Source organism: Trichosurus vulpecula, chromosome 8 (genome assembly GCF_011100635.1).
Source record: "Trichosurus vulpecula isolate mTriVul1 chromosome 8, mTriVul1.pri, whole genome shotgun sequence".
Classification (NCBI taxonomy): domain Eukaryota; kingdom Metazoa; phylum Chordata; class Mammalia; order Diprotodontia; family Phalangeridae; genus Trichosurus; species Trichosurus vulpecula.
Window position 1 is genome coordinate 265,721,364 of NC_050580.1, and position 25,316 is coordinate 265,746,679.

A 25,316-nucleotide genomic window follows, 5' to 3' on the forward strand; every position below is an offset into this window, starting at 1 on the left:
TATTTAAGGCCTCCTTGTAAGCATGAGTAATTAAGAAGAAAAGTGGTTTATGCTGAGTGGTTAATTTTATATTTCTGACTTTTACCAGGCTTTTGCACTCTGATCGGGACCCTATACCTGATGTCCCAGCAGTTTACTTTGTAATGCCAACAGAAGAAAATATTGACAGAATGTGCCAGGTAACATAACTTCTCTTTATTATTGACTTTTGGATTTCATAGTAGATAAAGTATTACCGATTAATTTTTAAAAACAATCAAAGCTGGAAAAGTTTTATGACTGCCTTTTTTCTTTTGTGTCATGCATACTTCCCTCCTCCCCTACACAATGAGTTTTCTCTTGTGACAAGGATTTTAAAAGAAATAGCTCAGCTGACTTACCAACACATCAATTGTGACTGGCAGGTTTTGTAATATGCTCTATACCATAGTTCCCTGCCTTTTCACTAGGACGTTTTTTTTTTAATCTCCAAATTTGCTATGAAAAATGTTGTTGAAGAAGAATTTTTACTTTTAATTCGTTATTTGATAGATAACCTGAGGTCCCCTGAGAGAAGAGAGCCTAGAACAATGTCTCAGGGTACACCTACACATAGGGGATGGGAAGTAAGCAGGATGATGATGATTTTACAAAAGAAACTGAAAAGGATTGGCTAGACAGCTGGGAGAAGCAAGAGAAAGTAATGTCTTGAAAACCCCGAGTGGAAAGCATGTTCAGGAGGGAGAGATAAGCTGTAGTGTCAGGTGCTGCAGAGAGGTAAGAAGGCTGAGAAAAGGCTGCATTGATCTGTCGGTTGATTCTGCAGCGGCGTAAATGGAAAGGACAGCAACAAAAACCTGAAACTGATTTCTGTAATTACAGTGGCCAAGCTTTTCTCTATTTAAGAGATGAAAAAATGGACATCTCTTCTTCCTTGGAGGAGCCGGGGAATATTGCATGTGCTGTCAGACTCACTTGATATGTTGGTTCATTTTGCTGAATTGCTTTCCTTTTTTTCCCCTCTTATTTTTGTTAGGATCAGTTATAATTTTTTTTTAAATTGCATTGATTCTTTGCCATTTTGGGGTCAGTAACATTTTGTCGGCAAATATATATCAGCTGTTTTTCATCTGGACCTGTGATTTCATTGATAAAAGGAACTCTTGGTGAGGAAACTCCTAGCCACACTGATTATCAGCTGTTGTGTCACTTAGAAGGCCAGAGATGCCTAGGACTCTGAGAGGTTAAATAACTGTCCCGGGACACAGGGCTAGTCTGTATCCAAGGTAACCCTTAAACTAGGTTTTTTCCTTGTCTGAGATCTCTGATGCTGGTTCATGATCCATTATATCATATTTTATCTCTAATTCCCGAGTTATTTTTTTAAATCATAGTTTATAATACTAAGTAACTATAATAGTCTTTTTATCTTTCTCCAATATCATATTTATCCTTTTTTATTTTTCAAGCATTTGTGAACTATTCTGTTGTTGAGGTTTAAAATGGATAGCCTTATAAAAAGCATATTTATTGTGTTGACAGGACCTTCGCAATCAACTCTATGAATCTTATTATTTAAATTTTATTTCTGCCATTTCAAGAAGTAAGCTGGAAGATATTGCAAATGCTGCCTTAGCGGCCGGTGCGGTCACACAAGTGGCGAAGGTGAGGGTGTTTTGTTTGGCTCCTGACACTTTAGATCAAAAGTTCAGTTTTGTGTCATGCTGTACTGTTAATGGCCAGTATTCGGAATCTGGTGCGTTTATGAACATTTACATCGATATGGCTAACAGATTGGCTCTGTTCGTAAATAACCACACTGTCCGTACATTTTGTACCAAGCCTGATAATAAGGCAGAAAACAAATTGCCTATGACTTGTGTATATCAGAATAAAGTAAAAAAGAGAACCTGTAAAGTAATACTAGGGTGATAAGTAGGCTTTACCCCAAAACTTTGAAAACCAGAATAGAACTTAGTCCTTGTCTTGGGCTGTTGCTTTATTTTTTCTGCTTAGCATGAATCAGAAGCAACTTGCTGTTCTAATCACCCAAAGTCCTTGTTCACACTGTGTTGATGTTCGTTTTATATAAATTACTACAGCCTTAGAACTCTTTAATTATGGGAGAGTGATACGGAAATCATATCTTGAGGTGGCCTGTAGCACAGTCCTCTTCTTTACCCTCTGGGAAGAGGCAGATCACTACATTTTGGGAGGGGGGAATGTCTCAAATCCAAGATATATAAGAAATTGATTCAAATACATAAGACCATATGTATAAGCCAGTTCCCTGATAGATAGTCAAAGGAAGGAATTAAAGCTATCAGCAACCATATAAAAATGCTTTCAATCACTAATACTAAGAGAAATGCAAATTAAAGCAATTTTGGGATTCTTCCTTAAACCCATTTTACTGTCAAAAAAGAAGAAAATCACAAATATTGGAGCGGCTAAGGAGAAGCAGGCACATTAGTGCATTCTTGGTGGAACAGTGAATTGGTCCAGCCATTCTGTAAAGCATTTTGGAACTATGTCCATAAAGTTATAGACCCTTTGACTCAACTATACTACTGTCAGGACTATATCCTAAAGAGATGAAAGAAGGAGAAACAGAACCAATACAAAAAATGCTTATAGCAGCTCTCTTTCTGGTAGCCAAAAATCGCAAACTTAATGTGATGCCTACCCATTGGGAAATGGCTAAACAAATTATGGCATATGAATCTAAGGGAATACTGCTGTGCTATAAGAAATGTCACAACGAATTTCAGACGAAACTGGGAAGGCCCCTCTGAAGTAACATAGAGATAAGTGACCAGAAATAGGAGAATTTCTACATTGACGTTATAGAGGAAAAACAACTTTGAAAGACTTTAGAACTCTTATCAATACAGTGATGAACATGAGTCCAGAAGATTGCACATGAGGAAAGCCGCTTGCTTCCTGCTACAGAGATACTGAATTGAAAATGCATACAGAGACATGGTTTCCTATATGGTTGATGTGGAAATTTGTTTCTAGAGATTATTGACTTTACCTGTGGTAGAGATAGGCAGAATTACAATAGTATCTTCTCTTTAACTCCTTTCCTTGGACCCCTGGAGATTTTAGAGCACCTCCTCTGCCACTAAAGGGACAGTCACAAGAAGAGGGAATCTCTGTGATCTGTTTCTACTTCTTTAAAAAGTTACTGCAGGAGGCAGCTAAGTGGCACAGCGAGTAGAGCACTGGCTCTGGAGTGAGGAGGACCTGAGTTCAAATGCGGCCTCAGACACTTGACACACTTACTAGCTGTGTGACCTTGGGCAAGTCACTTAACCCCAATTGCCCTGTCTTCCACCTTCAAAAAACAGGAAAAAAAAAAAAACCAAAAAACAAAAAGTTACTGCAGGAGTATTTAAAAGAGTTGTAAAACATTTTTAAAATCAGTTACTATAAATACTAATGAAATGCTATTTTTTAATATTTTTTTATCATTCCCTGTAAGTAAGGATGTTTTAAATGCATTTTAGGAAATCCAAAAGTAAAGCACATTTTGATCAAATATGCTATTATTCTGTTTTTCCTGTTTTTTCATTGTAGGATGTTGAAAGTTTTTAAAAAAATATTATTTCAGCCTAATTTTTACAGTTGGAGTTAATTTTTCCATTTACAATGTGATTTGTTGTACTACAATAATTTTTAAAAATTGTCTTAAGGCAAATGGTCTTGCAAGTGGTCTGGCCCTACCCGCCTCATCAGGTAGGGTTCAGAAAAGTTGGCTGATTTCAGTAATTGAAGCTATTCCTGGCTGTGAGAACTCCAATTTTGTTCTAAGCATGCTGTTTTTATTGTACACAATGTCTCCACCACCTGGTAGAGTGATCCAATGTGCTCAGATCCCTATTTGTTAACTTATACTCATCATCAGTGACTTTATTCCTTGTCTCGGTAGACTTTACATTCTTTCTCTACTGTCATTCCTAAGAAAAACTGTCTTGCAACACTTCAGTTGTTAATATTTAATGGAGGCATTTTAAATGTTTTTCACTTCTATACTTTCAGCCCCTGGAATAGAGGCAGAATTGTAGGCAGCTAGTTGGTACAGTGGATAGAGCACTTGACTTGGAGTCAGGAAGACTTGAGTTCATGTCATGCCATAACCATTTAATAGCTCTTGTGACGCTGGGCAAGTCACTCAATTTCTCGTTAGCCTCATTTTCCTTACTTGTAAAAGAAGGAAAGTATATACCTCATGGGGTTGTCATGAGGTTCAAATGAGGTAATATATGACTAGTGCTTTATAAATGCTGGCAGTCATCTTGGAACAGATTATTTTGGAAATATATTCTAACCTGGAAATGTTGTATAGTCTTATTTTAATTTGCTCTTGCTAGGTTTTTACCTCAGTTACTCATTTATAAGTCATATTCTGTCTCATTTTAACTTAAATTGTAATTAACTTTATCTTGTACAGCCAACCCATTAATCCTATGTATAAGATTTTTAAGATTTTATTAAGGTTGCAGCTGGCAGAGGAGGGAAATGTTATTAGCATTAAGAAATTTAGTATAGTACCACAGTGTTTTTAAAAGTTAAATTTCCTTTAGGAAACTAGATGTCTGTTTTTCAATGTGTTTGCATTTTTAGAGCAACATTACTAAACTTTACTTCCAAGCACTTGTATTATTTACATGAGCTGGATAGCCAGTTGATTACTTGGCCACAAATGGGCTTGGGTGATTATTATATTTTTACAAACACAATTTCAAAGACTGGATTATTTTTGTCTGCATATTACTTAAGAGTACTTGGAAGAGACATTTTGTTATAAAAGAAAAATTTATACTTAACCTCAAGTATTTGGTGACTGTAAAGCTAGAAGGGAAAATACTTTCACTATGCTATAGAATTATTTTTTGATAAATATTTTTGGAAAGGTTAAAAAAAATCCAACTCTGTAGGTGTCCCTGTGCTGCATGTGTCAGTACCCTTTCTGGTCCTAATTTAAATAATATTCAGGTTTTTTTTTTTCAAATTTCTCAATGCTATCTCAATTCTTTGTGTGTGGCTCAGACTGTAAGTGTAATGGAGTAAGCAGATTAAAAAATAGGTCAGTCAACAAACTTACCATTTAGTACTGTACTTAACTAAGCCCTGGGCATATGAAGAAAGGTCACTTAGGTGGCACAGGGGATAGAGGGCCAGGCCTGCATCAGGAAGACTCCTCTTCTTCAGCCTCAGACATTTACTAGTTGTGTGACCCTGGGAAAGTCACCTCACCCTGTTGGCCTTAGTTTCCTCATCTGTAAGATGAGCTGGAGAAGGAAATGGCAATTCCTCCAGTATCTTTGTCAAGAAACCCCCCAAAATGGGCTTATGAAGAGTTGGGTGCTACTGAAATTGACCAAACAAAAATATGAAGAAAGGCAAAAACACGGTCCCAGCGCTCAAGTTGCTCAGTCTCTAATGGAGGAAATACAATAAGCCAAATAATTATGTACATGTAAGATCTATACCATATAAATAAAAGGTAATCCTAGGGGGGTGGGTTTGGGTTGGAAAGCAGCTTTTCATTCAACAAATAACTGAGTAAGGCACTTGAATCATCATTCTTATTTTCCATTATGTTCCTTTACTGTTAATACTTTCTCTTCCTTTTATGCAGAAGAGCCCACTGCACTTCTAGTTGTTGTAGGCCTATACTTGCATTTTTCTGCTTTGTTAAAAGGTACGCCACTCTATAACTTTCTTTAAAAATAGCCTTCAAATTCCCACCAAGTCTCTTCTTAATGTCTTTTTATTTGACAGAAAACAAAAAGATAAATGATAGTCCGACTTGAATTCCATTAATACATTTTGGACATTTATCTTAGAATTTCTAATTGGTATTTTTTAGTAGAATGGATTTATCCCCAATTTATGTTATAGAGCATTTTTTATTTCTAAAGTTCTCTGGGAAAGTGTGGTTGTCAAAAAGCAATTTTAAGTTTTATATTTAAGATTAAAGGATGTCGTCCTTGCTTTTTCAGGAAAATTTTATATTTTTTTATTATCCAAATTTTCACTTCACTGCTACTAAATTAGGCTGTAAATTAGTTAGCATAATTATTAGTCCTAGTAATTTCTATTTTTTAGCTCTAGTAGATTTTTTATCAAACTGTATTTACCTTGACTAGAACCAAGTTTTAATAATTCTTTTACAGATGTTTCTTTTTTTTCTTCAGGTTTTTGATCAATATCTCAATTTTATTACTTTGGAAGATGATATGTTTGTGCTATGCAATCAAAATAAGGAACTTGTCTCTTATCGTGGTATGTAAAAGTAAAGATTATCATATATGTAGAAGTATATAAGTCTAAAGATTTTCTTTTAAAAAGTGAACGATTTTCTATAATAGTAATTTAAAAACAAATTAGAGAATGTTTGGTATTTTAAAACCAGAATTGTTCATAGATCTGTGGATGTAAAATCATTAGTGGAACCAATGTATACTTGGATATCAGCAGCCTTGCGAATATTAAGATCAAAAAGCATTTATCCAGTGCCTACTGTTATTTTAGGATTTGTATGGATTTTAAGATGTCGGCTTCTTAAAAACAGGGCTTAGCCAAGAGATATTAAATGATTTCTAGAATTGAGATAGAATAATTCCCACTCTTTGAAAATACAACTATAAATTGTGGTGTAAAGTCTTTTCAGTTTTCATCTATAGCTATGGGATAGCAAGGCTTAGTACACTAATTCATAGTTTTAATAAGCAGCCACTTAACTCAGAACTATGTTATTTTAGTTTAATTGGACTTTTGTTGTTTTCACTGTCATATATGTTGTGAAATGAAATAACTGAAAAGGTGGTTTAGCAATTTGAGTCTCTCCTCTCACCCCCACCCCCAAGCTGTGATTTCACACGTAGGGAGCTCCCAGGGAGGAACCTGCTTTACCCATCCAGTCTTAGAGTTACTTGGAGGATTCAGGGATGAAGTGACTTGCACAGACACTGTTTGTCAGAGGTAGAATTTGAAACCAGGTCTTTCTGACCCCAAGGCCAGGTATTACTTCACTACTATACACTCTGTGGTGCTTCTTTTCTACCATTTGGAATATCAGCTTGTTTGCTTAGAGTAGATAGTGGATAAATGCAGAGAGAATTTCAGTCTTGGCATATGCAAGTAATTAGTTATCTGTTATCATGTTGTTAAAAGATAAATGATCTAGTTCGCTTGATAACTCAGAGATCTCTTTGTTGTTTAAAATTGAGTGGTCAAGTACATTTCTCATAATAAGCTTTTAATTTTTTTTCTTAATCAGGAATAGTAGAGTATTTTAGAAATTGTGAGGGAGGAGCTCAGCAAGCTTATTTCATGTCAAAATTTTGCTTCGTATGTAGTAAAGAGAGAGCTCATCTGTTTAGCAGTACTATAAATTCTTTAGCACTCTAGTCTTAACTCACATATTCCACTAATATTTCTGGCTTTTCCATAATCTAAGCATGAGTTCTTAACCTTTTTTTGTGTCATGGACCCCTTTGGCATTCTGGTGAAGCCTAAGAGTCTCTTGTCAGAATAATTTTTTTTAAATACATAAACACTTAGGATTACAAAGTTAACCAATTATGTTGAAATACAGTTATCAACAAAATATATAATTATTGACCAAAGGTAAAGGTCAGAGACCCCAGATTAACAATCTCTGCTTAATATCTTTCTGTCTTAGGAGACAGTTTCATGAATTGCTGTGGTTGAAAACAGTTCATCATTTGTAGTTAATCTTCTGGTAAAAGTCTTCTCTTAACTTAGTAAGATGGGCCCTCAGAATATAGTTCTGTTCCAGAAACTGTATGAGAAACTGTTCTAGTCTGCTAGGACCTGGTAGCATTTACATTCAGTTAATGTAGCCTTCAAGAACTCAAATTAACCTCCCCACTATGCTGTGGTGTTGGAGGGGCTTTAGTGAGTCACCCTGGCAAAAAGTTGGAAAATTGTTTGTTTTCTGCTCAGCTTGAACTCAGATTAGGCATCTTTTTCTGAGATGCCTTATTATAGGTAATATAGTGATTTGTGCTAATATCCTAGCCCCATAATAGAGTTTGAATTCTAAGAGAGCAGAGACTGTGAAAAGACATTTTATTTAATGTTCATATCTCTCCTAGTCCTCTGCATAGCTATTTATGAATGTTGAAGTTGAAATTTTAGGCAAAGTTAATGTCTTTTAAATTCTGAGTTTTTTAATTGAGTTACATATAGTTAAACTCTATTTGTAAATTATGGAGTGACTTTTATTACTAGTTGCTTTTATTACTGATTTCCTATTTCTGATTTTTGAAATGTAGAATTTATTAATGAAATTTGACCATCATATTTTTATTTTAAGAATATAATAAAATGTCTCACACGGCCTTTAGTAGTAGAAATATTTAGTATTAAGGATGCTGTGGAACTATGTGAACAGTTAATAAATTAATCGATTTAATGTAAACCTGTGTTTTTGTTCCTCTCACCAATTTCATTTTAGCCATTAACAGACCAGACATTACAGACACAGAAATGGAGACCATTATGGACACTATCGTTGACAGCCTCTTTTGCTTTTTTGTTACACTTGGTAAGTTTTATTCCTTTATATGAAGAAAGTTTAATTTTAACTTTATCTGTTATTCATCATACAATGGACTGAAAGATGAAGAGAACACAAGATACTGCTGTGCTTATTGCTGACTATTAAAAAATATTTGAGATGGTTGATGAAAACAACTGGCTAAAAAGCTTTCCTGCAATAAGATATCTACCATCCATATATCAGAATTGTATGAAAAGTAACACCTGGGAGAGTATTGTTTGATTACCCTCTAATCATTAATATTAGGTGAGGCATGAGACAGGTTGATACCTCTTTGCCACCATCATAACGGAAATGCGGTTTAGAGCCCTATTTGAATAGGTATTTCTTCTCAGCGATTAGGTTTTCCGAATGTCTGTGCTTCTTGATGACATGCTGATTGCAACAAGTCCTGGGATGCTCAGAATGTCCTGAATGAATTTCATAACCGCTCAAAAAAGTTAGGCCTAAATAACCCTGTTACAATGAAGTAGATGAAGCATCATTCAATTAATAGGCATTTATTAAATGGCTAGAATGTACCAGGCTGTAGAGATGCAAAGGAAAAATGAAGCAGTCCTTGCCTCCAAAGAACTTGGTCAAGTGAGGGAGACGGTATGTACCAAGGATGCCTGTGGTCCATATTATGATGTGGATAGTTTATAGAGCTTGGCCCTTGACATGTACGTGCACAATAATGAATTGGGCTCAGACTTGAGAGAAGTGGGCTGGTTTGCCTTTGGAACGTTCTTCTAATGACCCCAAACTTCTTCTGGAAACAGAGGTCTATCTTAGTACCAATATTCTTTTGTTGGTGGTGTATGGCTTTGAAAAATGGATCACTACAGGTTCTGAATGATTGAAAATGAGTGTTACCCAAAGGGCAATGAAAGGTGTATACAAATAAGCTGCCCTATACTCAAGCAGTTATGAATGAGGAGTGGAGTAAGGGATGGCATCAAATAGATCTGTGACCAAAAGATGCCTTTTTGCTCCAATGGCATCCTCATTTCAAGACAAAGTGAGGAACATGAATATCCTTGGTGGACTTTATGGGAGGGCATGAGGAATATATCTACAGAATGAGCAGGTAGGAGTGAGTTATCTTCTGTATTGTTACAGGGAATCCCATCAATTAAATCATATTTGAAGCACCAGCCTGATGTCAGGAGGACTTGCGTTCAAATGTGACCTCAGATACTTGACATACTTACTAGTGGGGTGACCTTGGGCAAATCACTTCACCCCAATTGCCCTGCCTTCCCACCCCCCCCAAAGTAAAAATAATTAAATTATATTTGAATGAGTTAACATTAAGGTGCTACATAAATGTTAGCTATTATTATTTATAATTTAATCATCAACAATTTGTGCACTGTAAGACAGCTTCCTTTTTCCCGCCTGGTTCATCTAGGTAGTTGTGCACACTAATTTTGAGTTGTGCAAGCTCCTCTCCCTGTAGAGTGCCCTATATGTAACACTTTTTAAAAAGTCTTAACAGACTCCATCAGCAACGCATTAGTGTTCCAATTTTCTGTTTTGTCATGTTAGCCAGTCTGATAGGTTGGGATCATCAGCATTTATTAAGCACCTGCCATGTGTCCGGCGCTGTGTCAAGTTCTGGGAATACATGGATAAAAATGAAAGTCCTTGGTGTAAAGAATTTACATTCTATCAAGGGAGACATGTACATGTAGAAGATATATATGAAAAATGGAAGGCACTGGCAACTTGAGGGAACAGAAGAAATTTTGTGTAGAAGTCTGCTAAGGTTGAGCTTTAATGGAAACAGGATTTTGAGGAGGGAGTATGTATCAGGTATAGTGCAAAAGCATGGATAGGAGAGGTGCAATATCATGTTAAGGGGAAGGCTGACTTGGTTAGACTATAGCTTGTCTGAGGTGAGGTAATGTATAATAAACCTGAAAAGCAAGTTATAACCAGATCTGCGATTCTAACGGAAATAGAGAACCGGTGAAGTTTATTGAACAAGAATAATTTGTTCAGACTTGTACTTTAGGAAAATCCACCTGGTTGCCATGTAGAGTATGGATTGAAGAGGGGAGGAATTTGAGGCAGGGAGATAAATTGGGAAATGATTACAATAGTCGGTGAGAGGACTCAAGGACTCCAACCAGTTACGGTGGCCATGCGAGTAGAAAAACGTGAGATGTTGTGGTGAGAGAATCAATAAGACTTGGCAACTGATGGGGTGGAATTAAAAGTGAGAAAGAATGAGAACTGGAGAATGACTTTCCCATGTTGGAAGCCTGGTTAATTGGAAGGGTCGTAGTGTCCTGAGAGAAATTGGGAAATTAAGAAGGGGGAGGGTGTTTGGGTGTGCTTTAAAAAAAACCAAACCCTCAAAAAGAAAGATTGTGTAAAGCGAGTGTATGACATGACGTCTGACTCCCACTCCAAGCTGACTGGAAAATTGTTTAATTTACTACCGAGTTTAAACCAAACGCACAAAATTAAATGGAGAACAAATTACCTAGTTTTTTTTAAGTCATCTGTTAATCCCATAAATCGACCTGTTTATTAAGAGAATTTTGATCTATAGTCTCATTTTAAACCACCCAGAGCCCCCATTAAGAATTTTATTTGTAATTTTTTAATGTTTAATTTACTTAAATGGAAACATTTGAATATAAATAATAATACCACTGTTAATATTACTTTAAACTAGGCGCTGTCCCTATAATTAGATGTTCAAGAGGAACAGCAGCAGAAATGGTGGCGGTGGTAAGTTTTTTTATGATTCATTTCCTATTTCATAAAGAGAATAAATTGTGTCTAGTGATGTGTCTTCTTTCCATGGCTCAGTCTTTTTGTGGATATTTAAAGACATGGCTCTATATTGCTTATGGAATAGATACTTCTATTACTTTTGACTTATATAGATAGTAAAAAGTGTTTTGCTATATTTCATTTTTTCCCACTTTACATTCTTCATCACAACCTACGTTTCCACTTTTATCCATGTTCTTCATACATAGTTTTTTCAGCCCTTCTATTCGACCTGCATTAGTGTCGGCCCAGCATGTTTTGCTCATTCCTCTACTTCAACAAAGAGTTGCATCTTTCTTCATTGTTGTTTGTTTATTTAAAAAAGTTTTTGGCCTCAGACGTAATAGCTGTGTGAACCTGGGCAAGTCACTTAACCCTGAATCCCCTCTCCCAAAAAAAAAGCTTTTTGAAACATTTTGTTTTTACATAATAGCCTTTTCTTGATACATCCTACCAGGGATGTGTCCCTGTAGGCCCTCAAGTGTGGCCCTTTGACTGAATCTAAACTTCAGAGTCCAAATCCCCTAAATAAAAGGATTTATTCTGTAAAACTTGGATGTGGTCAGAAGGCCACACCCCAGGACCTAGAGGGCCACAGATTCCCCACCTGGAGTAGGCAGGTGTTCTTTGACCAGTAGCAATAATAAATAGCATTTGTGTAGTGCTCGTAGGTCTGCAAAGCTCTTTTTACATTACCTCATTTGCTTCTCACAACAACCTCATTAGATGAGTTTTACAGATGAGCTAAGAGAGTTTGTGATTTGTCCAGGGTCAGAAAGCTAACAAATAAGTGTTTGAGGTAGAATTTGAACCCAAGACTTCTTTACTCCAAGTCCAGTGCTCAGCTATCCACTATACCACTTGAATGCCTTCAGATAAAACTAGCTTTATGAAACAAACAGGAAAAGTTACATTTTTTTTCAACTCTGGTCGTGAAATTGGGGCTCTGCTTATTTTACTTTGCATCAGTCCATGCAAGTCTTCCTAAACGATCTCATTTTTCATTTGCTGCAGTAGTATTGCATTCATATTCCCCAGCTTGTTTATTCCTTATTCAGTCTGATGGTTTTCCTTCGTGCTACTCTGAATATTTTGGCATGTCGAGGAACTTTTTCTGTCTTCATCCTCCTTGGAAGACCTACTCACTAGTGGAATTGGCAGATTAAGGGACGTGAACATTTTAGGGATCTATCTTGTAAAATTTTAGCAAACTGAGAGTTTATCACTTACATAGTATTCTTTGTATCCACCACAGCGTCTAGCAACTCTTTGACCATTTTGGTGCCCAATAAATGAGACAGACTGGAAATGTGATAGACCATTAGAGCTAAAAGGAGCCTCACAGATTATCTGGACTAAGAGTTTTTAAACTGGAGTCAGTGAACTTGTTCTGTTAATATTTTGATAAGTGTATTTTGATGTAATTGATTTCCTTTTGCAATCTTTTATATTTTATGCACTTAAAAACATTATTCTGAGAAGGGGTCTTTCCATAGGCTTTACCAGACTGCTAGAATCTGGGTCCATTGTACAAAAATGCTTAAGAACCTCTTTTCCCGACCAGCCCATGAATCCCATCTCCAGTATCCTGTATATATAATCATTCTGTATCTTGAAATTTTTCATTTTTACTGGAACTCCTAGAGTGTCTGCCATTTCCATTTTGGAACATTCTAGTTGTCAAATTGTAACACGAATCATAAAAATGCATGCTGACATGGATTATTTTTCCATATTGCTGGTTAAAAAGACACATCTTTGGTCTGCTTTTTAAAGATTCCGTTAACAGAGAATTCTCTGAAATACTGCCACTGATGCTTAAATAGAGGTTGGAATATGCTTGCAATTTTTTTTTTCTTTTTTTCTAGTGGTCCGGCTTGAGCAGGTACAGGGTTGAAATAGACTAAACCGAGGAACTTGGACTAAAATGGGAAAAGTTAAGGTTTGCAGCCTTCCAAAATAATCCTGATATTTTAATCCAGTTCCACTTAACCATAACTATAACTATAGTTTTTGGCAATGGAGATAGAAAGACAAAAAAAAAGTCAGTCCTTTCTCTAGGAGTTTGCAGTGGAGAGAAGTAACAAGTACATACATTAGCAAATACAGGATATACAAAGTAGTGAGAGAAATCGGGGACGAGATCTAACAATTGCAGAGATAGGGAAGGGCTTCATGTAGGAAAAACTTGAGCTAAGCTTTGAAGAGAGCTAGGAATTTTAAGGGGCAAGGGTGAGGAGGGAGAGCATTCTGCGCTTTGGGGATAACTTGGGCACAAAGCACAAAGGTGGGAGGGGGAATCTGACATTGGTAAAGAGCAAGTAGGCCATTCGGCTGAAACATAGTTTGTGACAGAGAAATCATCATAGGAAGACATGTTGGAGCCAGTTTGTGCCTTTTGAAAATATTTTTCTTTTTATTATGAACTTAAGCAGCAAACACAAACATTTCAACATATGAAAAACAGAGGAAAGGACTGTATTTAAAAAATACTCTAGTGTTTTTTTTTTAAGAAATAATATATTAAGTTCACAATAAAAAAAAATTAGATTTTTGAAAAGCAGAAGGTCCCCTTTTGTACTTTTTTCCTTTTGTGCATTAAAAAAATTAAGTGGCAATCCAGCTTGTTGGTTGATTGTTGTGTATGGTCAGGTGCTGTTATTAACAGTTTTCATATGCATATCTTGGTGAAATTCATCTTACTCATCTCTAGTTTTTGATGCCCAGCGCATTTCTGGCCCTTCTGAGATGAACAAGGTATTTATCTTGTTGATCAAAATAATTCACCCCAAGGCATGAATGTGCTTTGGTCCTCTAAGTCATTTACCTTCTGAATCAAGGAATTTCTTAAATCCCGTGATAAAATTAGTGTATTTGTGATAAATAGAATGTGTGAGATTTTTTTTTTTTGAGTGTGGTCCTCAGGTGCTCTTTGCTACTTCCATCCAGTGCAACACCTTACCTGCCAGGCCCTCTCCTCCTCAAGTAAAAAAAAGTTCAAGTAAAACTAAAAGTTTCAGAAATTTCTACTTGTCCTTCAGAGCAATGTGACTGAATCAATTGAGAGCGTCTCAGTGCTCTCTAAGGGACAGTCTGAATAGGGTGTCTGTCATGAGAGGGGAGCTTTGGACTTATGAAATTAGTGCCTACCTTAAAGGCTCGTTAGTAAATAGTTAATGATTGTATGTAAGTAACAGGAAAATATAGTACATTTTACATTAGCAAGAAGCATTTTCTTCCATAGGGAAATTTGCATGTTTAGCACCATTTATGTAATCTTTACATCCATTTCGTGAAGATGTACTTTAAGAATTAATCCCAAATTTGATTTTTTTTTCCCCACAGAAACTAGATAAGAAACTTCGAGAAAATTTAAGAGATGCAAGAAACAGTCTTTTTACAGGTGACACACTTGGGGCTGGCCAATTCAGGTATTGTGTTTGTTTATATTTTGATTATGGTGGCTGAAAAATAAGCTATTACTGCTTTTACTCTCATTCAAGATTACCTTCCCATTTTCTGATGTAAAGCTAGAATGTGATCCTTTTAAATCTGTAATTGGTATCAGGTTTTTTAAGAAATGAGATCCAAAGTTTTGGTGAAATACTTGAATATAATATTCATTCTATCCGAATGAAATTTGAAAAGATTAGATGGCCAGGGTATGACAAACAATGTATGTTAATGGTCATGAAGCAGAATGCACAGATTTCAAATCACGACATTTTTCATGCTTATGCAAAAGTTTTCCAATATTTCTAGATGGAAAACTCAAATTCATAGACTTTGAATTAATCTTAAGATGTGAGAATGGAGCCTTGTTAAATAGTTGTATTTCTTTGGTAGAAAGTTCATTTCTATCTGTTATCTTAAGGAAGTGTGTCTTTGAAGGTGAGAAGTATTTCTCTGTAGTGGTCGCTTTAACTCACTTGGTGATGAAAAAAATCAGTAGAAAGCATGTAATGCTGTATCTGATTCTTCTTTTGTAGATTTTCATTTGTAGTAGCAAATGTCCAGTACAACAGGAGATCGTTAAATCAAAAGCTTCAATTAAAATAAAAAGTTGTCCTTATTAAGATGCTTTTGAGTTATGGATTAGTTGTATTTCGAGCATGAAGGCATTATTATAAATTATAAATGATGATATAATCAACTTGATTAGAAACTACAGTAATGGAGGGAACATGGGGATAAAAGTTTAAAAAAATGAAACAGTAGGTAATCAGCTTGAGTTGACTCATGACTCTGTACACTGGGGGAGATAGCTTTGGGGTAGAATTCCCCTCCCCACCCCGAACCCCTAAATCTAGCTAGCTGTCTTGAGTAATTGAGAAAAACTGTTTTCCACCATCCATTTCATCAACTTTAAACTACTACTTGCCTTGTCTGTGCCCCTTGACCCATATTTGGTCTTTATATAGTAAAGGATTATGCTGCTATTCTAATAACTTTGAGATTATAAGATCATTGTATCTTAATATTTGCAATATATTATTCAATATATACAATACATATCTTCCTAAAATTTATTTTATATTTTATCTTACTTTAAATGCCATGCCATTTTAGGGAATCAGTGGGGAATCATTTGGTAATAAAAATAATTACCCCCTAATTTTATTCTTTTTTTTTTTTTGGGAGGAGGATAAATCCAGATAATCATGTTACATGTTTGTTTAAAGTAGGATATGACCTTTTTTTTAATGATAGGCAAACTTTACAATCATTTGAGCTTCTTCCTGGCTCATTAGTTCCTTTAAATTGTCCCCAAAGTTTCATCAGTAGTTGTAAATATATTTTTAAAAGCAGCTGCTGGAAACTGAATTTCAAAAAGCAAATTCTCATTTAAGGTTTAACTAAATACTTCAAGGATCTCTAATCTTTTATCTGTACATAGTCTTTGCATCAATGTAGATGACAACTTCTTTGTGCTTTAATAAAAAGGTTTTAAATGAATTACTTCGGGTATAACAATTCATCATCTGATGAGCAACCCTTTGCAATAATTCCCTCCCAACTTAGCCCTGGTCCTTAGGAGATAAATTAATTTAATTATCAGCTTCATGATTGAAGCATTTCTAGTCCCTGAGACCTCCCAGAACTTGCGCTCTCTTGTGCTAACCTTCAAGAACTTCAGTGTCCTCTCTGTACCATGAATTGTTGTTAGAGTAGTGGGTTAGGGGTTGAGGTACATTTTTAAAAAGCTAAAACATCTTTGAAGTAACAAACTTACCAAGTCTTTAAAAAATGTTCTCACCAGTTTTGTGTAAATTTTTAAATTTGAGACCAAGGTGAGAGCAATACTTTTTTTAGTTTAACTTTTTTTAAAGTATAGATATTGACAGTATGATTATGCATTTCTGAATTTTAAATCTTGCTTGTACTAAATTACCAATTATATGTCTTTATTGGCTGTTGTTGTTTTTCAAATTTTTTTTTTTTGGAAGCGGGGAAGTCAGGGCAATTGGGGTTAAGTGACTTGCCCAAGGTCACACAGCTGGTAAGTGTATCAAGTGTCTGAGGCCAGATTTGAACTCAGAGGTCCTCCTGACTCCAGGGCCAGTGCTCTACTCACTGCGCCACCTAGCTGCCCCTTTCAGTTATTTTTAATGGAGGTAGTATCTTAATGAGATTATTCTTATTCTCATAGTCATAGGTGTTTTATGATAGTTTATTGTAAGAGAGAAAGCTAAATGAGGTAAATATCCTTCATCCTGCATGGAATTTGTCAGTAATCCAAAGCATTTCTTAACCTGATTCCACAATTTCAGAGTCTTATGATCCTTTGAGAGTGACATAATTGTTCTTTCCATAAAAATAGCTAAGTACTAAAGAAATAAGAATTTTCTACATATTTCCATACATATTAAGAATTAAAAATAATTTTTATTTACAGCTTCCAGAGGCCTTTATTAGTCCTTGTTGACAGGAACATAGATTTGGCTACCCCTTTACATCATACTTGGACATACCAAGCTTTGGTGCATGATGTTCTGGTAAGAGACCATCACTTAGTACTGAAATATAGTACTATTCATGGCCGTCTAGTGCAACGTCATTACTAATATATAAAATGTATGTATTAATTTTTAACATATAGACAAATATCCCTTTGTTGAAATTATAAGATTTGTTCCAATATTCAGAGTAATTACTAGTAAGTCAAATAAACCCTTGTTATTTTGAATAAATTCAGTCCAGTTTGTATTGCAGAATATTTTCAAGTAAGTGAAATTCCATTAAAGTATCAATAGTGACTGGAATTAATTATTAAGGATTTTTAAGTAGGGATCCACCAGACCTCTTTACAATGCTTTTATTAGGTTAAACTATGTTCCCTAAAATCATCTTTAAATAATTACAGTAAAATCCCACCGAATTATGCCATGGGTATTGAAAGGGGTTTTCTGGTTAAAATAATTTCCTGGCTTTTGAGAAATTAATTCATTTATATAATCAAAACTCTGTGGGCAACTCTGCTTAGGATATAGTAGTCTGTAATTCTGAGAGTCTCTTTTATGTATCAGCAGTTGCATTAGTGGACCTCCAAATTATTCATTTTTAGAAATGTGCCTCTTAGTTTCAGGTCTTCATTTTAATAATCATATTATCAATTGTAATATCAGCACACTAAAAGAAAACTCACAAAAATTCCAAGTGGAATTTGTTTGTGATGATTTTAGCTTGGCAGGATAAACTCATAGGGAAAATAACTTTCCTTAACTTCACTGAGCCAGTGTGCTTTAGAAATCCTGGATACATGTTAGATGCTTCAAAGCAAAGTTTAATTACCAATGTAAGAAGTTAATAGCAGTTTTGAAAAGCAGCAAGGCAAAAGGAGACTATTAAAGCACTCTTCTTCAGCGTATCCGTGATTTTCTCCATATGAATATTTGCTTTACAAGTGCAGATTGCAACCCATCTAAGTCTTATCATGCTGTTTGATTCTTGTGTGTGTCTTTCCATGAATCCTTTATAGATGAATCAGCCCAGTAAGCCGGAAGCCACCTTCTTCTTGTAATGTTTTATGGATATCAAATATTCAAGCCGTTATCTCATCGACCTCCCTTTTAAAAATATTTTTTGGTAGTCTGTTCTTTTTAAAAAAAACATGATTGTCATTTCCCAGCACCTCAGTAGAGCCCTCTCTCATATCAAATAAACACATTCAGGCAAAACAAACCTTCACATTGTTCATATCTGAAAATGTTTGCCTCATTCTTCACCCCTTCTTTTCTAGTGAGTGGGATGCTTCACTTTTGAGTCCTTGGACATTTCAAGTCTGCACTGTATTGATCAGAGTTCAGATGTCTTTCAGTCTTGTTTCATTTATGTTCCCATGGTCATCAAGTAAATTGTTCTTGGTTCTGTTTATTTCATTCTGTATTGTTTCCCTTAATTCTTCATGTTAATCATTCCGTACGGCGCAATAATATTCTGTTACATTCATATATCACAGTTTATTCAGCCATTACCTAATTAAAGGCATTTACTTTCCTTGTACTTCTTGGCTATTTGGAAGAAGTGCTGCTATATTTTAGTATAAATGAGACCTATCCTCTGTCTCCCATTGCTCTTTGAACCACTTGTAATTTTGATTCTTCTGAGGTAAAGTTCCATCATTCATAGCCATATAGCATCACCGGGAGAGTATTGTTGTTAAAAAGGTGAGCTTTTGTGGTAGGAAGCAGCTTTGGGTCTTTGAAAACTCTCTATAACTTCTGAAATGTAGTGTAGCCGATTTCTGTACATGGTGAATATTTTCTTCCATAAGGAGTTGGGAGGGACTAACCATGGAGACTACCAAATACTTTAGTGGAATTATTTTTTTACCTCACTGATGTGGGTGTTCCCTAAAGCAGTCCATATTGTAACCATCCACGTCCTCATAAATCTTCCACACAGGGTCCTCCCAGTGTCCTGGGCCCCTTCCTTTCAATCTCTTGATATTACCAGTGGGATGTGTAGTCTTTCCATTTGTTTTTTTCTCTCAAAATAAAATATTTCCTCATGGTCATCTTAATTGTGTGAAGCTCTGCAAGTAAGTGGTGTGGGCAGAGGGCCTGCCTGGTCCTCAGTATAGTGGGTCAGACCGAGTCGCTCCTTCGAGGGGCTTAAGGTCTCATGGGCTTCTTATCACGATGTTCTAGGACCTCTCTCTGCTTTATGTTCCACCTGAGGACTTTCCCCTCTAGTGTTGGGTTCAGGAGTTATTCCTATGTTGGTTTCCCTCTGCAGGTTTCTGGGACTGCTTGGGCTGGATTTTGACTAGGAACTTTCTTTTGTAATGTATCTGAGACAACTAGGTCTCACTGGACCCTGCCTGGAACACTGAGGATATTCTCTCTGCTATGCTTTGGCTGCATAGACCCTATTGGGATTGGGCTAACCTCACACTCTATTTCACAGAATTCTCTGGACTGGACCCTTCTGGGTCACCCAGAGATTGCTTCCTTCTGAGCTGAACTTACATGACCAGTCATGGGTTTAGAGAAGGAAATAGTCTGGGATTGCCATGTTGGATCCATCTTGAATTCCCTAAAGTTATTCTTCTCCCAGCAGAGACCTTGAGGACAGTTCTGAGGGCCTGGGCTTGGCTGATGTTGGGTGCTGCTGAGCTCAGGCATGAAGTGTTGGGACTGCCTTGAAAGCCCCAGAGGTGTGCGCCAGCCCTCTTCTAATTGCAGTTTTGATTTGCTCTTCTGATAGAGATCAGCTTCTTTTTCCCAGGATTGCTGCAGGACCCTAGGGATTCTTCTGCGAAGTCCTGTGTTTGGGTGGTGGGGTCTAGAAATTATTTTTTTCTATGGCCTAGTAGAGTGGTACATCTCTAAGCCCTGCTGAAGTGTTTTTTGGGAGTGACACAGTCATTTTCCCACAATCCCTATTGGTCATCTCTCTCTGTCCCTGTAATACTAGCACACTTTCTTTTCTATCTCTGCTGATAGGATTATGTTCGTCCTGTATAATTCTTCATTTGCGTTGTGTTGTACTATCAGGAAATAGTTGGTGGCAGATAGGGTATTCTTTTCAGAATTAGCCATCCATTTGTATAGTCAGATCATTGGCCAGGAAGATATTGATGTTTGAAAAAGAAAAAAAGGTGGGCTTGCTGCTTGGAAACCTTGAAATCTCGAGGTAGTTTTCCACGTGTGATCTGTCTTCCTGTTCGACTCTGGCTGCACTGCAATCAGCAGCGATTGTCCAAGCCATTCCTACTGTCTCTAACCACATAAACCACATCTATTAAGATTGTGGTATTCACTATGTTTAATGTCTTCGAATTCTCTTCTGGAAGTGTCTAAAGTACAGTCTATGTTCCTGCTTCTACTTAGAGTGTGATTTTCCCTTGGATGTACCGTATTTCCCCATGTATAAGACGCACACTTCTTTGAAAAATGTGGGGTCTAAAAACTGGTGCCTCTTATACAGCGGTTGTAGATTTCTTTTCCTTGCATTTCCCGCTTTTTCGCGCTCGTTGCCATTGCGCTCATTGTTTCGCTTTTGTTACTGGAATATTAGGTTACGTTTTGCCACGTTCTGCCCAGAAATGGCTCAGAAAAGATTTTCGTACGGTGCTGAATTCAAGTTCAAAGCGATCCAGTTTGCAAAAGTGAATGGAAATCGTGCTGCTGAACCTAAGTTTGGCCATGTCTGAAAAGAGATCTTATTCTGCCTCTCTAGTATGTGAACCAACATAAGTCTTCAGGAGTTATGATTGATTGCTGCTCTGACAGAGCTGCTTTCCTTTAGGTTCTCATGATCATCTTCACAATTATTCCAGTTGTGTTTGTTTCACTCTGTCCAAGTTCATACAAGTCTTCCTAGGTTTCCCTCAGTCACTTGTCATTTCCTACAGTACATCCTTATTGGATGATTTAGACCTCTTTCCCTCAGTTAGCAAAACTAAGGAAAAGTCAGATATGAAAATCATTTATAAGACTACACAGATAACCATGTTTAAGTATTTGAAGGATGGATACGACAAATGGGTATTTGGGGTAATTGAAGTTACTAGACTTGCTCAAAATAGGATAATTCTGATAAAGCTTTGTGTAAGAGAATTCTTAACCAGAATTGGAAGGACAGTTTTATGAGGATGCATAGAAAGAACATCATGAAGACATGAAAGATGACTTGGGCAAGAGATAAAGAAAGTAGTTGATGATGATTAGAGGTCCTAGAACTAGGCACAATAAAATATGAAGGCATTTAAGAAAGGGCAGTGTAGTTGGTAGGACTCAAACCCTCCAATTAGGTGTTCTAATGTGAATGGGAGGACAACTGGGAATCACTCCAGAGAGATTTGATGGGTTAGATTGTAGAATAAGTGAGCCCAGTAAAAAAGGTTTGTTGCTTCAAGGCACAAGATAAAATATCCTGTAGAATAGTGGTGTTGTAACTATAGGAATAGAGACAGAAGTTTATATCTGAAAAGTACACATAGAAAAATGTGGGATGTGGTAATACATTGAATGTAGGTACCAAAGGAAAGTGAAGCAGTAAAAAGATGATTAGATGATTAAGTATGTAACCTGAAAGAACTGTATTAGATGCTGATAGTGATAGGAAAAGAGGTGAAGTGAATTGAAAGGCAAAATGGAGTGGGCATTGTGCCCTTCCCTAGGAATATTTAGTTTTAACTCCCTGTAGCGCTCGTTGCTAATCTTCAGACTTCACACAGCAATATGTCTTTGTGGAATCTTTTTGCCCTAATAATTTCAGTGACTTTGTTAATGTAGCACCTTATTTTTCAGTTATACTTCATGACAGCCCTCTAATTAACCGTCTATCATTTGATTTATATTTATTGAATGTCTATTGTGTGCAAAACGATATACTAGCTATCTTGGGGCATTCTTAAATAGATTCAGGATCTGATTGATTCTAGAGTTGCCTCTAATGCATGAGGAAAACATGAATGAATGGATGGATAGATAGATATCTACTCTATCTGATTTTATGATTAGCTGTTATTTTAAGAACTTTTAAAAAAATCTGCAGTCTTTTGATATACCGCACTGTCTCTCACAATGTAGCTAGAATGAGTATTGAAGAGAAAGTGGGCAACAGTTCAGAACATCAGGGAACTAAAAAAGAAGAAAAGAAACTGTGGATGGTCCAAGAGGAATCACTGATTACCTTAACAAGAGCTGTGGAGTGGTGAGAACAGAAACTAAGACATTGAAATGTAGATGTGGTTTACCATGAGAAGGAAGGAAAGACAGTATATTAACTAGCTTACTAGGGTTTCACATTTTTTAAAAAACATTTTATTGCTACCTTATATTTTTGCGTGTCATTTCCAAATATGCTTTACCATTCCAGTAAGCTCTTTCTTGTTATGAAATAAAACAGTTGAATGAAACCAACCAATCTATTGCTTTTGATGATCTGTGCAAATCCAAGAATGGAGACAGCCCTTCCCTTCAGGGAGTGCATATAGGGGAATTGTGGCCAGAGAAGTTAATTTGGTCTAGAGAGTCAGAGGGTTAATGTTTAATATGTAGTATTGGTCTTATTGGTTTCATGATTGTTCTCCCAGCAGGAGATAGAAAGCGGAATGGGGAGGAGTAAGTGCCCAGAATTGGGCAGTTGGCAAGATTCCCTGAGTGGACAATTTGTTGGAATGTGAAGGTGGAGCATTGCCAAGTGCCTTGTAGATATTGTGGACTAGTTTGCACTCAGTTGACCAGTCAGTTGATCGACCAGTCAACTGGACTACTTCTCAGTATATCAATCTGCATCTATAAATCCAAAATCATCATTACTTCATTGAGGACAAGACTTGAAAGGGATGTTGGAGACTATTGAGTCCAACCCCCTCATCTTACAGGCTTAGAGAAGTTACTTGAATTCTGCTGGGTCACACAGTTAGAAAGTGCCTAAAGCACTAAAGTATCTCAAGCCTCCTGGGAGGGAAAAATCCCGGGGGAGGGGTGTGTGTGTGTGTGTGTGCGCGTGCACGCACGTGGGCGCGCACACACGCATCTTACAGTCCGCTCCAAAGAGAAGTAAATCAACTTTTCCAGGAACTTAGGGTGTGGCTTAGGGTAGTCCATATTGTGCATCTAGTTCTGCTTTAGTCTTTATCAGTTCATACACATCTTCCCCTGTTTACTTGAATCCCTCACATTTTTGCAGTAGATTTTATTGGTGCTTCTGTTACATTTATATACCATAATTTGTTCAGCTGTCTCCTATCAATAGTCATCCATTTGTTTCCAGTGTTTTGTTTTCCCAAAAAAGCCGTGCTATAAATATTTTAGTGTATATAGGGTTATTTTTTCTTGATTTTGACCAGTATGTGCCCAGTAATGGTGTGTCTGGGTAAAAAAGAAAGCACCGTCTAGTTACTCTTCTCACATAATTGCACATTTTTTCCCTAATGGTGGGACTAAATTCACAGTTCTACTAACTGTGTATTAGTGTACCTGTCTTCCCACATCTAGCATTGGTGAAACCTCCTGTTGTTTAATTTGCATTTTTCTTTTATAAGATACAGAAATAAACATGTTTCAGTTGCTTGGGGACCTAACCTGATTTAAACCCCGTGGACTATTTAAACCTATGGACTATAATCAAAGCTGAGTGTAATGGTAATTGGGGCAGGGCTTCTTGCTGTTCTTCCCTTTTGGGATGCCCAGGCTATCAAGTGCCTTTAATGAGGTTGGCCTTTGTTTGAGTGGCCTGGGTAAAATGGGATCTTTCTGCCTTGGAGTGTTTCTCAGCACTAAGGCAATCAGGAGTCATTGATTTGAAACAACGTATATGATATGGTGCTAGTGATTGAAGAACTTTCCCAGCCCTCAGTATCCTGAACAGGCTACTAGAGCTCTGAGGCTGGTGTTTTTGCCTTTGGGCCCGGGAGGGGGTGAGGGTGGCATACACTCATTGAAAGAGTGTTGGTGACAAGACTCTGGGCAAGCCCTTGAAAAAGCCTCCCTGGCTTTGATAACCCAGATGCTGGTGCTTCTCTGGTAACTATGTATTGCTGTAGATAGACTGGTTTGTGTTATTTGCTCTGTTTATATAAATGTACGCTTGTAATTTCTGTATGTCTTTGCCCTGAAGTTCAGGGGGCTGATCTTTTTCCCCTGAGCTAAGTGAATCATATATGTACGTTTAATTAAACTGAGATTGTTAACCCCTTAAAGTTGCTGTCTTTAGAAGAGCAGATCAAAGAATTTGTGTTGACAGCCCTTCTGTGTGCTGGTGTCACTGTTCTTACACAGCCCCAGTAGCTGCTAGCAACATTGTTGTTACACCGAGTTAAAGAAAAAACAAAACAGACTGTTCATCAGAGGTATTCCTAATATTTAATGTGATAAAAATTGGGGTTTTATGCTGAGAATTAGAGAATATGTGTCAAAATCTTGTCAGTTCAGTGACAAATTGTGCAAAATGCGTGATTACATTAAAAAAGGACATATTGCTTGCTAAAAGTTTTTTAAAGATCTAAAAAGTTGTGGCGTTTATTGTGTAAATCAGTAAATGCAGTTATTTTGCTCTGTCCCAAGTAATTTACACATACCTATAAAATAAACAGTTAATTTTGAACTCCTTTTATACATGCCATTCTCCTTTCTGTCACTTTTTAGGCCATCTTTGCAATAGGATTGTAGAGCATGCTATTAGAGTTTTATGTGAATGTGAAGTTAGTGTCATGGGAGTAATCTCAAATAATAGAATAATATAATTTACATTGACTTAATCATGAACTCTTTTATTTGGTTTTGGATGTGTGCCAAATAAAACTGATATAAAAATTTCACAGAATGTAACGATGATGGTTTTATTGATTTCCTAAAGTAAAATTTTTAAGAAATTACTTTCTGCTCTTTATTTTTTGTTATTATCTATTGTAGGTATTGCAGATTTTATACCTGTTACTTCCACTAGATGGGGGTGATGTTCTGCATGGAAACCATTAGTTCAACACTACTTTCTAAGCAGATTTTGTTTTGAA

General features: G+C 36.5%; 1 protein-coding gene across 3 annotated transcripts in view; it reads left to right on the plus strand.

The window, feature by feature from the left end:
• Positions 1-25,316, plus strand: part of SCFD1 (sec1 family domain containing 1) — a 118,224-nt gene that overhangs the window by 12,357 nt on the left and 80,551 nt on the right. For all 3 annotated transcript variants that reach the window (XM_036735083.1, XM_036735085.1, XM_036735084.1), the window contains 7 exons: positions 89-179; positions 1,522-1,644; positions 6,186-6,273; positions 8,474-8,563; positions 11,247-11,302; positions 14,693-14,778; positions 17,244-17,343. In XM_036735083.1, coding sequence (XP_036590978.1) covers positions 89-179; positions 1,522-1,644; positions 6,186-6,273; positions 8,474-8,563; positions 11,247-11,302; positions 14,693-14,778; positions 17,244-17,343 — 634 coding nt within the window. The remainder of the gene's footprint in view (positions 1-88; positions 180-1,521; positions 1,645-6,185; positions 6,274-8,473; positions 8,564-11,246; positions 11,303-14,692; positions 14,779-17,243; positions 17,344-25,316) is intronic.